The sequence below is a fragment of the Solanum verrucosum genome, unplaced genomic scaffold (genome assembly GCF_900185275.1).
Source record: "Solanum verrucosum unplaced genomic scaffold, falcon-dt-bn FXZP01000009.1, whole genome shotgun sequence".
Lineage (NCBI taxonomy): Eukaryota > Viridiplantae > Streptophyta > Magnoliopsida > Solanales > Solanaceae > Solanum > Solanum verrucosum.
The window spans coordinates 1,506,848-1,525,055 of record NW_026020231.1 but is presented as its reverse complement, the minus strand read 5'-3'; the positions used below and the strand labels follow the sequence as shown (position 1 = coordinate 1,525,055).

Below are 18,208 nucleotides of genomic sequence, written 5' to 3'. Positions count from 1 at the left end.
TGGTAAGTTTGGTGTACTAAAAAAGAAAACGTGTATTTATGTACTAACGTAATAAGTTCGGTTAAATTTAATAATTTTTATTAAATATTTAGAAATAACTTTTAAAATTTTTATAGTTAGTAAATTATTAAAATATTACATTTTTTCAAAAGAAAATATATTCAAAACATAAATTTAAGTCTATTTTTCACTATCATCTTTTTAAATTATTTTTTAAATTAGTCTCGAGAAAATGTAAGTAGTCAATAACCTTATAAAGTGATGTATAATTATGGAGAAAAACATTTGAACCTTAAATAATTTACTTATTTTGAAATATGAAAAAGTCTCAATATATAATTCACTTAATATGGAATAGACAGAGTATAAATTTAGAACATATTCTAATTTCTAATTAAGAATTAAAATTTCAAATTCATAAAGTTTAAGATTTACCTGGCCTTTATAAATAGGTGTAAAAACTATGCTTTAATTCAATTGGAATTTTATTTTTAGAGATAAAACCTTAGGCCCAATTGAATATTTCATGTAAGATCTTTTTATTTTTTTAAAGATTTCATGTGAGATCTTGATTTTAATTTAATTCTAATAAATAATAATAACTAAAATTAGCCATGTCGGTGGTTATTACAGATAAAAAGTAGCATATACTTTTTTTGTGACCAAAATCAATTATAATAAAAGTATTCAATTAATGCTTGAAATCTTCCTACTATAATTACACTCATTGAGCTTTAATTTTATACGGTTCAAACACCTTTAAAAATCTCTATTTATTCACTTTTTTATATGATTTTTCACTATCTGCTGCCTCATCAGTGATCAACAACTATATTCTGCTAGGTATATTTTTCTATTTTCTCATATGTAATATGTATATTCTGCTTGATTTTTCTTTAATCGAGTCTTTTAATCTTAAGAGAAGGCAAAAGTAGAACGAAGAATATATGTAAGTAAGTCATGATTTTAGATAGAAGAATATGATAATCGAGAATTAAGATAAATAACTAGTAGGTAATCTATTGATATTATTGAGTTCTCCTTATTTGTATTGTTAATAATAATAATACTCTCTTATTATTTTTCACTTTTTTGATGAGTTTTTTTTACTTGTTTGTTATATATCTTTGTTTTGTTTATTGTACTGTTTGTTGTTGTTATTGTTCTTTCTCCATTTTCTATATAATATCTTCATTAATGTATTTTTTAATGATTTAAATATGTGTTACTTTAACCGATAATCTATTAAAAATAAAAAAATCTATCTACATGGTGCCCTCTCCAAATCATAATAGTGAAATTCTAGTAGTTCTTCATTTCATCCTATATATATATATATATATATATATATATATATATATATATATATATATATATCAATCAATAATTGACTACAAGCTAAGTGGTTTTGTTTGCACCTAGTTTTACCAAAATCCATTTGATGTTGTCTGTTGATAAGTATTTTGACCTTTTTTACTATATAAACTATAGTATGAATGTTATCACAATTTTTACCCATTAGAATAACAGAATACAATAATTAAGTAGTGTCGGAGCAAAAAAAATTATTAAAAAATATCAATATTTAAGAAATAAACAGACAATTTTTTTTTAAAATAATTCAATATATATATATTATATAATACATATCACTTTTTTTTTTTTAAATCAATATATATTATATAATACAGTCACTTTTAAAACAAAATAATAATTCAATATATTATATAATACATATAAGTTTTTTTAAAAACTATGTCTTAACTGCCACATAGGGCTATAAAGAGGAAACAACTTTTTGTTGGTGGCTTTTTTATTCTCGAGATTTAAATTTAAAATCCCTAATTAAGGAGTGATTTTGTTCAAATCACCACGTCCCAATTAATATATAGCCAGTGATGGTGTATAAGTTTGTTAAAAGAACTTCTAAGTCTCTATATTGACCATTATTAACTTGATACATTTCTTAAATTCTTTGAAATTCCTATGTTGATCATTGTTGATCGATTACATTTTTTAAAGTCTTTTAAGTCTCTATGTTGATCATTATTGACCTAATACATTTCTTTAAAAAGTTTATTTTACTAATATTACTTTGCATAGTTATTAATATCAAATATTGTCTCTTTATCACTAAAATAAACCAATAAATATAGAGTGCAGGGTCAAAAATATCATTTAAAAAAAAAGTAGATTTTTTGAATTTCATATCTCGAATTATAAGTTGTTGTTTTTTTCTATTCAACAATCAATAGTAAATTCTCTCTCTGTTCTTTTCTTTTTTAGTTGTCATAGTTTTCTTTTTGGGAGTCAAATGATACAAATTTGACTAATATTTTAAGATGAGTTTTTTTTTTTCATCATATCAATATGGAAAAAGTTGCAATTTATATTTCTTTTCATATAGTTTTTAAATATTTTAAAATATCAAATTAATATAATCTAATATAGTTTTAAAAAATTAGTTAAAATTGACTGTCGAAAAGAAACAAAAGGAGTAGAAAACTTATGCATATAAAACTTCAGATATGAAACTCGAAAAATCGAGATACTAAATTTTCCGGAAAAAAATCAAGCTAGCTTATTGGGTGTAAAGGCTTGACTTTAAGCTGAAGACAACTTGGAATTCAACAAAAAATAATAATTGGACAAAAGTCTATCCAACTCATCATATGTGGTGGAGTATTTAATTATCTTTAGTTTCTATTTCCTCCAATTATTTGTCTGCACTTTACACGAGTCACTGTTTCTGTACATATCTACCAAAAACTGAATGAATGAGTAATGACTGTTAGTTGATTCTGACACTTCTCACCCAAAAAGATTCAATCTTTATCTGATTTCTCACAAATCTGAACCCAACCCATTTCATTTTACTCCCAATTCTTGTCATTTACCCTGTTTTTGCTGTTTTTTTCTCGGAATTTGAGCTCAGATTAGTGTCATTATTAGTGTTGGACGTTATTACTCATCTGGATTGTGAGGTGAAGTTCCGTTGGTTCTTTATTCTTTAGATTTTAATATAAGCTATGTTGTTCGTACTCTTTAAAAAATGACGCCCATCCGTGTCGAATCTTTAATAAAGATATTATTTTTGGAGCATTTTTGAAGAGTTGGAGCAACAGAGAATGTAAGGGGCTTTTTTTTTTTTTTTTTGGGTTATGTTTGGATCTTGTTAGCTGAATGTTTTTGGTGAATTTGTGTATTGTGTGTTGATGTGGACTTTACTATACTGCTGGTGGAATATTTGTCTTAGACGTGAAGAAAAGTTTTCTGAAAACTAATAACAAAAAAGTATAAGTCTTTAATTGGTTCTGAATTTATAGATGCAGTGTTTAAATTAACTTCCAATTTTGGAATTTCCGTCTCCATCATTATATTACTATTGTCCTTTATAAATAAGTTTCTTGATCTGGTTAAACTTGACTGACTCAGAGTGGTTAAGGTTCTTTTATATGTAAGCAAGAAAACAATTTGGTTTGCTTCCTCATTTCTCATTCATATTTTCTTACTTATCTACACGAGGGGTAAGATTTGCATACACTCTACCCTTCTCAGATAACACTTGTGGGAATACACCGGATATGTTGTTGTATTTTGTTAAATCTACATGTAGTTGTCAAAACACAGTACTTGAGTATGATGTTGTCCAATGAATGTTACTATATTTGTATTCTTGTTAGAAAGAGTAACTTACAATGAATGTTACTATATTTGTATTCTTGTTTGAAGGAATAACTTACTCTTTAAAAGTCTCTTAACATTTATTTGGTTGCTTCCTCTTGGCAGTATATGATTAGGTTCAAACAGCGGTGAATTCGTGGAGGTTAATCTTCTAATGGACTTCAGAACCTTGTTGTTAATCTTTTTGGCACTATGCCCTGCACTTTCAGCACAAACAGTTAAAGAAATAGTACTTACGATTGATGCATCTACGAAAGTTGCCTGGACAGATGCTAATTACATTGGTGCTACCATTGATTGGTGGCCTAAGGAGAAGTGTAACTACAATCAATGTCCTTGGGGTTCAGCATCTATTATAAACCTGGTAACTCATACTAGCTTGTTATTGAAGGAATATGTTTGTTCTTTAATATTTAAAAGTATAAATATCTTATCGAGTTTCTGATTAAGTCTGTGTTCATGAATGTGTTTTGATTTGTCAGGATTTAACTCATCCATATCTGGAGAATGCTATACGAGGTTTGCACGTACCATTATGCCATAATTTTCAACTTATTTCCAAGTTGTTTTTGTTATTACCATAATTAGCAAACTGAGACCCCAAGATGCTGTCATTTCACCTTAAAATATGAAATGCTCTACTTATAATGATAAGCAAACTGAACTTCTTTCTCTATGTGTCTTTTATTGGTGATACAGCTTTCAAGGGTTTGAGATTACGGCTTGGAGGTTCTTTACAAGACCAAGTAATATATGGCGTAGGGAACTTGAAATCTCCTTGCAGTTCATTCACCCAGCAGAAGGATGGGTTGTTTGGATTCTCTAAGGGATGCTTACCTATGCAGAGATGGGATGAGCTAAATAACCTTTTCAAGAAGACAGGGTAAGATTGGCACATTCTGTACTTCTCCTAATGCATGTAACCGTGTCCTGGCTAATAATCTGGTCTGCTCCTAGGCTGCACATTACGGCGTGATTCTTTACTTATTTTTCTTTTCTCTTCTTTCCATTTACCACTTTCAAGAGGAAACATTCGCCCCCAAGTTTGGTTTATGCTCGAATTTTCCCACTTTCATCTTTTCGAATGACTCTTTGAAGGTCTAAATTGATGGCATTCCACATCTAATGCATGACTCTTTTATGCACTACTTCTGAATCCTAAATGTGCATCCATAACTTTGAGAAACTTAAAAATGTGGAATATTGTGCTTGAAATCAATATTTCTTTTTATACTGAGGACTATGATTTATACCAAAAAAGTAAAGTAAAATAACTTTAGGACTGTTGAAAAGTTTCCATGATTCTAAAGTTTCTCCGTTGAAGTTCATTCGAGTTTCACTGCATTTGCTGCAGAGCACTTGTGACTTTTGGCTTGAATGCACTGTATGGGAGACAACCGACAGATAGGCACGCGTGGGTAGGAAATTGGGATTCCAGCAATGCCCTTGATTTCATAAAATACACTGTTGCCAAGGGCTACCAGATAAACTCATGGGAATTTGGTATAATTTCTGGCATGTTTCTTTCTTCTTGCAACTTTATGTATAGCTCTCTCCTTTATAAGAGCCACAGAGGTTCCTTTCCTTAACCATGCTTTTATCATTTTGTAGGAAATGAATTGAGTGGTAGCGGGATTGGTGCAAGTGTTGATGCTGCACAGTATGGAAAAGATGTTATCCAGCTGCACAATCTCTTAAACCAAGTATATCAGAACACCCCCGTACGTCCTCTACTATTAGCACCAGGAGGATTCTATGATCCTGGGTGGTTCGGCAAGCTCCTTCAGGTTTCAGGGCGTGGCACTGTCAATGTCTTGACACATCATATTTATAATCTTGGTCCGGGTGAGATAGTGCGAATCTTTTTCCCTTTAAGACTGGAGCTATATTAAAAACCTCCTCGACTTAGAAAATCTAGTTCGTATTGATAAAAGTAAGCTTCAATTTTAATTATGAACAGACTACTTTAAACTCATAAAACCAGTGATGAAATCTTAAATGTTTTTTTTTTTTTTGTATATGACACTTGGTCTCCATTTTGCTGTTGTTTTTGAAATTTTATACTGGTTTAATCTTATTACTTCATTTACATCCTTGAAAAATTGACCGCTTCTATCTATTCTTCATGTGATTATTGTTTAGTGGTTCGAAAGATCTAGAAAGAGTGTAATCATTCTGGTTTATTCTTATGTAGTTTCTTTCTATTATCTAGATTCCGGAGCTGATGAATTTATTTATGTTAATTAAACCAGAAATGTTCTGTTTCAGGGTCCGATAGCAAGCTAGTGGATAAAATTTTAAATCCTGAATACCTGAGTAGAACAGAAGGCACATTCAGCAGTCTTACTCAAACCATTCTAAGAAATGGTCCTTGGGCTTCAGCTTGGGTTGGAGAATCTGGTGGAGCCTTCAACAGTGGAGGTCCTGATGTGTCTAACGCCTTTGTAGATAGCTTTTGGTAAAATTTCTTGCTTAATTTGACTTATAGTATTAGCTAGCAGTCAAGTGAAACAATTCCAAAGACCTTTAATATGGAATATAGGTACTTAGATCAGCTTGGGATGGCAGCCAAGCACCATACTAAAGTATACTGCAGACAGACGCTTATAGGTGGAAATTATGGGCTCCTTGATACCGATACGTTTGTTCCAAATCCTGATTATTATAGGTGAGGTGCTTGACTACTTTATTCAAGTTTGGCTTCACTCTATCATTAGAAGGAGCAGGCTGTTAATTTTCATATTCATGTTGTTAAAGTCAGTGAGAATCTAAGAAAAAAGTTTTGATCCTTCTGTTTTCAATTTGATACAGTGCACTTCTTTGGAATAGACTGATGGGAAAAGTAGTTCTTCGTGTTGTCAACAGTGCAGCACCACATTTGCGCACTTATGCCCATTGTACAAAAGATAGAGTATGTGTATATCCTGATTCATTTATGCAATATGTGATGCATTACTACGTTGGAAAATTGTCTTGATAACAAGTGCTTTAAAGGTTCCCCAAATGAAATTGTTGTGTTTAACTGCTTCCTTTGTTTTCTTTCAGTTGCATAATCTATCATGTCCATATAACATATATTATGGAGTCTCCGACATTAGATATGCTCCTAGTTAGACTAACAAAGATGCAATTACTCTAGTGTTTCTCTGATATTGTTTTGGATTCTGACACATAAGGACTATATGCTATTTAGGTTTGTGAACCCTACAGGGGCAGTTATAACTAAAGTTGACTAGATATAATATGTTCCACTCCTCCATTTGTAGGCTATGCAATAAGCCTTAGTTGATTATGAACTTATCTGCACCAGGTGTATACACTAAACCAACTAATGCATGACCTGTGTTTTTCAACTTTAGCTTTTCACTGTCAAGGTTAAATTATTTGGTATTTTCTAAACACCGGGCCTGGTTGAGTTTGTACCCACTGACTCTGTCATTTGCCTTATTTCGAAAACCAACCTTCATATTCTTGCATATCAGAATTGCAGCCAATGTCTCAACTTATGCATTGTCAACTTTTCAGTGGGATTAGGCTTTGTGGGAGTCTAGGAGCACCATGTAGTTTTGGAAACAGCCTCTCTACCCCCACGTGGTAGGGGAAAGGTCTGCGTACACTTTGTTGTTCTTGATTCCCTCGATCTCATGCAAATATCAAATGACCCACTGAACTCTCATTTATGTGTATGTGCTACCTACTGTCTTTCAAATCTCTACTTGATTATTTGCATATCCATACTACTACTAAAGACCAAAACCGCGTATTAACTCACTGGTTCAGGCAGGTGTGACTTTACTTCTGATAAATTTAAGCACCCAGATTCAGTACAAGGTCAACATCCACTCTACTGCAGAAACCAGCTTGCAAGTTGGTGAGAAAAAGGTTCACAACAAGAAATCATTCGCGCGCAGTATTAAAGAAAGTGTGTCATGGGTAGGAACCAAGTCATCAGATGTTACATTATCGCGAGAAGAGTACCATCTAACACCAGAAGGTGGCAACATTAAAAGCAGAACAATGCTCCTCAACGGGAAATTATTGCGACTCACAGAAACAGGAGACATTCCAAGCTTGTCTCCAGTCCTTGCAAATCTTAACTCTCCAATATCTATTGAACCATTGTCCATCAAGTTCATTGTTTTCCCCAATTTTAATTCTCCCAGTTGTAGATAGGTATTATTGAGAGCTTCAATACAAATATAAATGTGGCTACAACCCCTTATAGCTGATTATAATTTTTACATGGAATAATTCATTATAGAATCAAATATACCAGTTCAACTTTTCTACCTCTGTTACATTTATCCTTTTTCATTTATGTTTTTGGCTTTGGATGTAACTAACTACCCATTAAACATACAAAAATATTTTCTTATGTTCATGAGATTCAAAATTTTATATACATACATACACTAAAATTTTAAAAATATCTTATACATGCAATATATTTTTTTTGGGATTCTAGTACTTACACTTGTCCAGTTATCTCCTCTTACCTAGATTCGTCCCTAACTGCTCTAGTGAAATATTTCAAATCTGAGTTTTATAATACTCAATTAAAGTCGGCAATAAATTCACATATTTGATGGATTTTTAATTTAAAAATAACTAGGGGGAAGTGTCCTATTGTAGCACAAAAAATTACTACCAAAAATAAAATAAAAATGATTGTCGATATTTAAGGGGCCAACGGTGGAATATTGAAAATATTTTTCTTTTTCGCTATTAAAACCCCAGATTTTCTAGATAAACCTCAGCAGCGCCTCTTCACACAATCGTTCGCCTGAATCGGAAAACCTCTCGGCGTTTTTGTTTCTAAAGGAAAAATGGCGTCGCCGTCACGCGTGGAAGTCCTTACTCTTTTCCGGTCGCTTCTACGGACGGCGCGTGAGTTTCCCGATTACAACGTTAGGGAATACACTAAGCGCCGAACAATCGATGGGTTTCGCCAGAACAAAGACCTATCGGATCCATCTAAGGTCACCGCTGCTTTCTCCGATGGTAGGTCCCAGCTCGAGGTTGCCAAGAGACAGGCCGTAGTTTACTCCCTCTACGCACCCAAGGTCAAAAGCGTTATGGAATTGAACCAGTAACACCATTGAATTGTCGTCATTTTTAATCCTTTTTTGATAATTAAAACAATAGAATAATTCTGTGAACGTTGAATTGTTCAGCAATGATGGATGTGAATCCCTCGAGTTATGAATGGTGTTTTGTAGAAACCCTAGGGTTTTGGTTCTTTTTTGTACAATTGAATGTTAATTGTGATGAATGTCACTGCCCTGTATTGTTGATGTTCTTTAACTGATATTCCTCGGCTATGTATTTTTGAAAGAATCGATTTTTCATAAAGCTCCAACCTTGTTTTGAGTTGAATTGAATTGAGTGCTTTCGATAGACAATATTTGGTAGATAGATTAGAGATTGTTGTTTTCATGTGCCCGGTGAATGTTTTTGTTAGCTTAGCACAATTTGATAAACAATGTTTGGTAGAATAGATTAGAGATTGTTGTTTTCATGTGCCCGGTGATTGGCTGGTTGCTGGACTATGCCTTATGCATTGTTGGCTGGCGATCTGCCATAAGTCTTGGTTTCTAGAATGCTTGTGTACATGGATTTGGTTAAGTTCTTCAGATTATTGATTGTGACTGTGGGAGTACCTTGATTCAGTTTTAGCTGATGTTGCACTTGTTTGTCGTACAAGCATTGTAAGATTTTACAGTGTGTTCTGCAAAAGCTTGCTACTTTTGATATTATGAATTATGCGGGATCAGGAAACTGCATGTCCAATAGTAACAAGACTTTGCCTTGATGACTGAAGGCAAACTACTGTAACCTTTAGCAGCTTTAACAAACCACTGAGGGTAGCTGTAAGAAGTACCTGAACCTAGAAATTCTAGTTTGCAATAATGCTGTTGAGGTTTTTGAATATCAGTACCCTTGAAGAATTGAACCAAAGGTGAACTCAGTTTTTTCGTGTGGAGTTGTCTTTCTGTGATGGGACTATATGTCAATTGAAAGGGGAAGGCTACTTTCAACAACTTTCGGAAAGAAACCAAAACATACAGAAGGTTACAATATCTCTATCTTTCTCAATTCCATTATCAATTTATCATCCTCTATTGATATTATGCTGACCAGAAAGTTAGGATTAGATATGCTTCTCTCTTCCTCTCTTTTTTGGCTGAGTGTCTTCCTTTTCTCATGCTCCTTCTCAAGCTTTCAGTCTCCTGTTTCCCTTTGTTTAAGGGAACCCTGAAAACCTTTGCCTTCGTTTACCTCTCCTTATCCAAATGTCTTTTCTGATTATTGTTTTCAAAACTGATGTGAAGGGCTTTCACCAGCTTATCTTTACCAATTTATGCTCAACATGTTGACAGATAGACTATAATACCCACTAAACTAACTGAAGTTACAGTCTGCCTCATGTGTATGTTACTTTGCAGAGGATACATCATTTTGACCATGACCACGCAAAGACCTTTATAGCAATGGCTTCAGAGTTATTGCTGCATAAACAAAAGCTATGAAGGCATTCTTTATATGAAAATTTGTTTTTCCTTTCCAGCTTGTGCCTGTTACTGGTATTTCCATTGCATTATATCTCCTGTGTGCATGAAATGGATCCTGCGAAAGCTGATTTATGTGGGATTACTTTGAGTCTTGTGGCATTTTGATCTTGGAAAACAACAATAGTATTTCCCAGTTCTGCTCTTTAAAGTTTAGTGTGTTCAAATGTCACCATTCGTCATCATGGGAGCATTGTAAGCGCTTTTTATTGTACTCTGTGATTAAGTATGTTGCAACGTCAAAGATTTTGATGGCTACTCTAGGCAAATAAACTTCCTCTTGTCCAGAACGTCCAAAAAAATGGTAAAAACGGTGCAAGGAATGGTATAATACGCTTGCAAAATGGAAAAATGAGAAAGAGCAAGTAAATTTCAGTAAATTGTTGATCTGCAAACCGATTACCAGGAAATTAATTGATTAACTCGATCTGATGTCACCCGTTTACAAAAAAAAATCAGAAGTAACAGATGAAAGAATTGGCATTATGAAGAAAAAGCATGAGCACGTTAATATCTAGTGCTAATACATGAGATAAGTGCTAGGTTATTTTCCAAGTAAGCGGCGACCACGCTGGTTGGCACCTTTAACTCGGAAATTGAGCTCATCTACATCATCTTGAAAATGATCCAGGGATTTGTTCTGCCTACAATATCCAACAACATATGCAGAAATTCTTAGAAGTGGTTAGAGTATGGAATAACACAGGACATGAAAGTAAAATAAGAAGAGGAAAGGAGTAGGGGAAAAGAGCAAGGATGCTGATGATCCTTTTAAAAAAGATTTCACTATCTTGAATACTAACCTCTCGATTTCAGACCCCATGTCAATAGCCATATGTTTGAGCTCTCCCAACAGGTTACTGAGATCTGATAATGCGTCATCTTGCTTCGCGTGCTCAACCTGTCAAATTTCCAAAATGATTAGAGTTGTTTCCATTGCTTTCCCTTAATCTGTTGACAAAAGAGGTTCTTTTGTAGTTTAATAAGATGCAAGAGTGATACTCTCCATTGTCCAACTCACATTCACTTCTTTCTCTACCCCTCCAATCAGACCCGCTCTTTCATTCCACAAGGAAACACGAATAGATCACTCTTTCCCAACACCCCGGAAAAAAAGGTGGAGATATAGCCCATGAACCATGTAGTCCTCTATCAAATGTAACCTTCCCTTCTCCTCTAATTCCTTATAATTTAGCCGAGAGTTGAAGCTAGAAAGCAGTAGGGTTTCTATAAATCATCAAACATTATTCTACTTCAGAATCTGGAATTTGTATCCAAAAGAAATATTACCAGGACTTCCAACTGAAGAAACAAGTTCTCTAAGAATGAAGTCACTAGAAATAAAGTCAACAACAACATACCCAGTATTGATAAAAGGGAGTTGCTCGGCTAGTAAGCATCCCTCACCTCCAACCTTAAGGTTGTGGGTTCAAGTCACCAAGTTGCTCGGATGGTAAGCACCCCTCACCTCCAACCTTAAGGTTGTGGGTTCAAGTCACCAAGTTGCTCGGATGGTAAGCACCCCTCACCTCCAACCCTAAGGTTGTCCCACAAGTGGGGTTTGGAGAGGATGAGGTGTACGCAAACCTAGCCCCTACCTTTGTGGGGTAGGGAGGCTGTTTCATATAGACCTTTGACTCAAGGAAAAAATTAGACTCATCCAAAAAAGTTAGAATGACGACATTCCCATAGATAGGAAAATAGAAAATGGTCTCCAAATTCAATCAAATCCTAAACCTATAACAAACCAACTGCTGCTAAGTCAGCAGCCATGCAACAAAAGACTGTTGATTCCAATTGGTCATACGTGGTGTGGTGTAGCTTTCACCGACCCCCACCCCCATCGTTCAGTATTTCGCAAATTCTAAGCTTTTACATCTAGACATTGCAAAGTGCACAATTACAAGTCAAATTATCCATGAATTATGGTACTGTCAAACTAATTTGCTTTCCTCATTCAAATAAAGGGGAACTTAAATCCCTATTTTGTTTAGGGTCACTTGCCAAAGGGAATGGATTGTTCAACAGGTTAGGGGGACACAAGGGGTTGGGACTTTTTGGGATTTGAGATTCAGGAGGAATTTCCAGGATTGAGAGGTGACTGAGCTTCAGAGATTGCTAACCTTACTTCATAAGCAAAACGAGCCAGTTGATAGACTCGATCAACTTGTTTTCTAAGTCTTGGAAGCATAAGTAAGAGAAAGTTTATCTTCCTATCATGCAACAGCCTAGAGCCAATATCAACCTCTGAACCAAATATATAAAGGAGTTCTTAATGCCAGTCACTATATTGACCCAAAGTTTATCTTCCTATCATGCAACGGCTTAAAGCCAGTATCAATTCTCTGAACCATTTATATAAAGGAGATCTTAATGCCGATCTCTGTTTTTTCAAGTAACATTGTATGTACCTCAACTTTCTGCAGTGCATTAGTAGGTTCCTGAGGTGGTGTTCGTGAACTTGAGCGTTCCTTAGGTGCAGAGCTCAACCCCAACTTTTCTCTCTGCTCCAGGTGGTTACCCCTTCTTTGAACTGGATCATCTGCCACAACAAAAGATAATCAGCAGTTTACTCAATAGCCACAACCTCCCCATATTTTTTTATGCTTTCTATATCTTAATGCCCTGTTAGTTTTTTTCTTTTCCCTGCTCACAAACACCAAAGCATATTTAATGAGCAAGAATAAAATCTGATGAGTTACCTCTAGTAATTACTGGCCCTGTAATTGAGCGTATCTTCTTAGGCTTCCAAGTCTTAGAAAAATAGCTACCAAGAGTTCCCAAAAGTTTTTCACCCTGTAATTAAATTTGAAGCTTTAGTTACCAGATGATAAGCACAATGGCAGAAGGAAATAGCAGACATAAAATCTTCCAGATCAAGAAATGCTAACAAAGAATTTAGTAGTTACGAGTCAAATGTAGGTTAAGGAGGTGGAACGGGTTGAAGCAGACTAGTTATGTATGCATTATATAAGTTAAAACAAAATTTATATGCCCTGCTAAAGACTATATAAAGTTTCATCTCAAATGAACAAGGAAATAACCTATCATTCAGCATAAATTTCAACAATGTTATGAACCATTCAATGAAATGACTGAAGAATGAAAAATTGCAAAAACAAGAATGACTGATGGGTACTGGTAGTCCATGATGATATAACGGGTAATGCTAATCCACAACAAGTTCTTCTTTTGCAAACTACAAATGTCATAGACTTTAAAACCATACTCTGCTAAGGTCGTGTTCAATGTCAGCTGCAGTTAGGTGGGTTCTTGTAATTTGTTCACCCTGCTGATGTAAGGCGATAACAGTTTTTGTTGCATCTTGTCTAATGTCTTCTGCAATCCTCAGACAATTGTTAACAGCCTTCGTTGTCTCTTCAGCCTTGTGTACTGCATAGTTTTCCAACTCCTGTACAGTTTGGTTTTCAAATCCTCCAGAGTCCCTGAACTCATTCTTGAATCTATTTCTTTCTGTTGAAGTCGCGGAGTAAGCAGATGAATGAGACTGTTTAATATCATCATCATCATCAAAAGGGTTTGTACTCAAATGTGGGGTAATTAGAGAAGGCTCTGACGAAGTTCTCCGAGCAGGTTTTATAGTTTCCTTGTTGTCAGATTCATTGTCAGAATCAAAAGGATTTGAACTTGAATAACCACCGGATCCAGGATTCACAGAGTGATTCCTAGCATTCCTATGCAAGAGCGACTTCTTAAGCCTGAACATTTCAAAGGATAAGAGGTAACCTTGCTTTGGTAGGAAATATTCAAGTAATTAGGAAATGTGCCTGGAGAAAGAAGTAACACAAAGCTATTAACACTGTGTTATAACAGTTCAAATCAGTTATCAAGAATCAGTCATAACAAGAAAATTCACTTGACCATACTGCTGACAAACATTGTAAGCGAAAGCTAGTGGATTCTACATAAAAAAATTAACAAAGTACTTTCGAAAAATGCACAGAATCGATGACAAGAACACTCAAGACTTCAATTCCAAGATTTAAGCACACAAACTAGTAGTTAGTATATTATGAACAAAAACGACAAGGGGCCATTTTGGGTTCTTTAGGGGGCCTTACAGAAAGGGATCCAAAACACCCACCAAAATCCGTCCTACAACAATGATCTGAATATTCGTGAACGGTTTCACCAAAAACAATAGACAAGTGCAGATTGTTTCACCAAAAACCGTCCTGAATATTCGTGAACGGTTCTAATGCAACTTCTTTACTGTTCATTTTACTTTTTTTTCGACAAATCAAATGAACAATCAAGAAAAATCCCAATTAATCTACCGTATTCCTTCATACTAAATTCTCAAAACCCCCAGAAATCAAGCAAGACTAAAACAATAGGGTAAGTGCAGATTGCTTCACTAAAGAGTAGAAATAGCAACAAGAAAAAAAAAGTAACAGAAACAAATCAGTACAATAAGCTTAGCGATTTGAAGATACCCAGAGGGATAAAAAGAAGAAAAAATACCTGCAAACGAAGGAACAGTATGGATACGGATTTTGGAGCACCGAGATTAACGCCCCTCTCTCTCAGAGAACCAATCCACTGAGAAAATATAGATAGAGAGAGAAAGAGAGAGGGGGCAGAGAGAGAAAGAGAAGAGCCTATTAAATTCGATAGCGAGAACACTAGTACAAATACTTTAATCACTCTATCCATTTTTAGTTGTCATGTTTTTTAAAATTGACTAACATGTTATAATATAAATTTTTTTATTATATTGATATGTAAAAAAAATATAATTTATAGTACTTTTCATATAGTTTTTGAATATATATATTTATTTTTTTAAAATATCGAATTAATGTAAATCTAATTTAATTTTAATAATTAATCAAATTGACTTTCGAAAAACAAACATGACAACTAAATATGGACGGATAGAGTATGTACTGTCAATTATATAAATTGAGATAAAACAAGTACTCTGATCGTCTCTATATGAATTTTTGAGGTTTTTTTCATTGTTCAAAAACTGATTGTTTAAATTCAAGATGGATGTTTGATATATTTTTTCCATATTTGTCTATTCATTTATTGAAATTTTATACTACATTTTTTAGGAGATAAATTACACTTACAAAGTTATACTATTTATGATTTCACAATGGGTAATAGTAAAAATTATGTCTTTGAATATTTTTCTTAATATGTGTGCATTGCCTCACAAATTCAATTAATATAAAATAGAGAAAGTCATATATTTTTTTGATGGTGTATGCATCCGTAAGAATCACTGAATTTGTGCCATGTAGCCCCATAAAGAGAGAATATGGATCAATTCTCAATCAAACTTGTTACACTAAATTTGTCTAGTTTTATTTATGCTTCCTAAGTAATTTATGAGTTATTGTGGAAAAAAACGAATATACCCCATATATTTGAAGAATTTCGGTTATCAGTTTTCTAAAGGTTTTCCAAAAAAAAAAAAAGTTAACATGAATCTTTCCATTTGTTAAATAAAGAGAGTTTATGGATCATTCTCCCGACAAGGTCTTCTCACTCGAGTCTAGAGCAATTATATTTTTTCAGTGTGATTTATAAGTTATTACATAAAAATAAATTTATCATCTACGTATTCAAAGAGCAGTAATTATCGATTTCCCAAAAGGGTTCCAAATTAATATGAACTTTCAATTTGTTAAAGAAAAAACAAATGAAGAGAGAATAACAAAAAAATTATAAATAAATATAAAGAAATGGTATAGGACCGACTTTTGAATTTAGCCAAATTGACAAATTGGACCGTTTCTTCTCCATATTACGTAAGACCTGAGTCACCTGACCCACTCCACGTCAACAAAAATTAATTAATTATTTATCACTTTTTTCATAATAATTTATTAAGAAATTAAAAAAAAAGGAAAGTCTAATATATTCAGCAAATGATCAATTGATGATTTGTCTTCTTCCATAATCTTCAAATCGATGCCAAATATCAATGGAAGTTATATCTTCCTCATCACTTTTGCCATTTTACTTGTTCCGTTTATCATCATATTGAAGAAAAAGTTTGTTTGCTGCGCCGAAGAATCGCCGCCGCATTCGAATAATCCTGCCGATGGAATCTCCTCATATCCGCCGGAAAATAGAGCTGGTGAAGTAGCGATTGGTATTTGCGATGAAGTAGTGAAAAACAGTGATTGTTCGATATGTATTGCGGAAATTAAAATAGGGGAAATTTGTGCTATTCTTCATCCTTGTTGCCATGGATTTCATGTTGGTTGTGTTCGTCCTTGGTTAGAAGATAACGAGACGTGCCCTTTGTGCCGGACGACTGTTAATACTAACTTGTCACGTATAATACGGTATCGAGGAAATCTCGCAGCGTGATTCGATTTCAGATTAATGGCTAATTAGCTAGAGATTTGTGGTTCCATGATTTCTAATTAGCAATTGCTAATTTGCTAGAGATTTGGTGGTTCCAATTGAATCTCGGGTAAATAAGGTAAAAAACAAAATTCTTTTGTATATATACATTAACAATTTTGCTAACTTATTAGTACATTGATTTTAATTTGTAGTAGAATTGTTGCATCCATATTTTTAGTTTTTTGAGATTCTATTACTATTTCTAGCAAATTAAGCTTTCGTTTGGCCACAGATTTTGAAGGTTAAAATTTGAGCTTTTTTGAAGTTGTGATTGAAATTGCACTTTACTTGGAAAAAATCTATGGACCGCGAGCTAAATGTGGGATCGTTTTATCTTTTACCAAAATTTCCTTGGTTCTTTTCTGCATTTTCCACTTGACATAGGGCTCTTCGGAATCCTTTTAAGTTTCATATGAGATGAATAAAAAAAATTCAATTGGATAGCATGTTCCTAGAGGCACAATGAACTCGTGTCGTTCCTCACATTTACCGTTATCTCTATACTTCACTCTTTTTAACACTTTGCTACGTACTGAAGAATCAAACATGCCTTTGTTATTGTCTCCAAGTGCGTGATCCATTGATTCGCTGCGTGACTTTTTTTTTTACCGCTACACTTTTGAGTCATCATGAATGGTGGGTGACCCACAAGGCCACAACTTTGCCATATTAATAGAAGAGTAGCTCTTTTCACTTGGTCATCATCTAATCTTTTCGTATATGGCCAATAATGTAATCTGTTGTCTTAACCCCAACCAAAATGCTTTCAAGAATAGAATTTGTAGTTTGTCTTTAATCTATTTCAGTACTTCCACCTAATGTGTGTGTGTGTTCTTTGTTGTACTGAATAAAAAGGAAGGGAAATTGGGTCTTAGATTTTAGGTAAGAAGTCAATAAAAGTTTTTGTGAATAGAACTTTAATTTGAAAAAAACACCCTTTCAAACAGTTTCTTCAAAAAAGCACATTTTGCATAAACTTTTTGAAAAAAAAACTTGAAACCAACATTTTACTTTCTTTACAACATTAGTGTTCACACTAGCTTGCGCTCACCTCACATTATACTTGTTATTTCCCACTGGCATATGTACAGAATAACTTCCCATATTTTGTTTTCAAGACTTAAACCAATTTCCAGGAAACAAGCAAACAGATCACGAATCCCTAATTCTTAGCTACCAAGTTTTTCATTTGTAAATTACTAGATATATACTAATGATATAACATTTCTTTTCTCACTAATACAAGGCACGATTCCACACGCTAGAAAAAAATAATGCAAGAAAAATAAGATTCAAACAACTTTCATTCGATGACCAAGATTAAACAATTTGATATCACATCAGAGGCTGCATCACACAACTACTCTGTCCAATCTTGATACGAGCACTTCTAGGATAATCTTTAATACGTATCATGTTTAGTTACATTGAATTTAGACATTTAGGTATCAGAATAATGGATGATATTCCATATAATGTAGAATATTTTATATTTACAACAACACACCCGATGTAATACCACCAAGTGGGGTTCAGGGGAGGGTAGTGTCAAGTATGTCCACAAT

General features: G+C 33.8%; 4 protein-coding genes across 4 annotated transcripts; 3 read left to right on the top strand and 1 right to left on the bottom strand.

Moving 5' to 3' along the window:
• The first annotated feature begins 2,735 nt into the window (after positions 1-2,735).
• Positions 2,736-7,893, top strand: LOC125832521 (heparanase-like protein 1). Its single transcript, XM_049511688.1, has 10 exons — positions 2,736-2,984; positions 3,790-4,048; positions 4,167-4,203; positions 4,384-4,567; positions 5,039-5,187; positions 5,296-5,529; positions 5,953-6,142; positions 6,227-6,352; positions 6,496-6,595; positions 7,465-7,893. Exons 2-10 carry the CDS (start codon positions 3,839-3,841, stop codon positions 7,855-7,857), a joined length of 1,623 nt encoding a protein of 540 aa, XP_049367645.1. The 5' UTR covers positions 2,736-2,984; positions 3,790-3,838; the 3' UTR covers positions 7,858-7,893.
• A 522-nt stretch (positions 7,894-8,415) lies between these two features.
• Positions 8,416-8,970, top strand: LOC125832327 (uncharacterized). The gene has a single exon (XM_049511466.1). The coding sequence runs from the start codon at positions 8,511-8,513 to the stop codon at positions 8,775-8,777; it is 267 nt and encodes an 88-aa protein (XP_049367423.1). The 5' UTR covers positions 8,416-8,510; the 3' UTR covers positions 8,778-8,970.
• A 1,682-nt stretch (positions 8,971-10,652) lies between these two features.
• LOC125832280 (SNAP25 homologous protein SNAP33-like) lies at positions 10,653-14,866 on the bottom strand. The gene is made up of 6 exons (XM_049511419.1): positions 14,739-14,866; positions 13,483-14,041; positions 12,956-13,049; positions 12,665-12,795; positions 11,057-11,154; positions 10,653-10,897 (listed from the first exon to the last, which is right to left on the bottom strand). Exons 2-6 carry the CDS (start codon positions 13,978-13,980, stop codon positions 10,798-10,800), a joined length of 921 nt encoding a protein of 306 aa, XP_049367376.1. The 5' UTR covers positions 13,981-14,041; positions 14,739-14,866; the 3' UTR covers positions 10,653-10,797.
• Positions 14,867-16,199: 1,333 nt separating this feature from the next.
• On the top strand, positions 16,200-16,604 carry LOC125832237 (RING-H2 finger protein ATL39-like). The gene has a single exon (XM_049511385.1). The coding sequence runs from the start codon at positions 16,200-16,202 to the stop codon at positions 16,602-16,604; it is 405 nt and encodes a 134-aa protein (XP_049367342.1).
• The last annotated feature ends 1,604 nt before the right edge of the window (positions 16,605-18,208 follow it).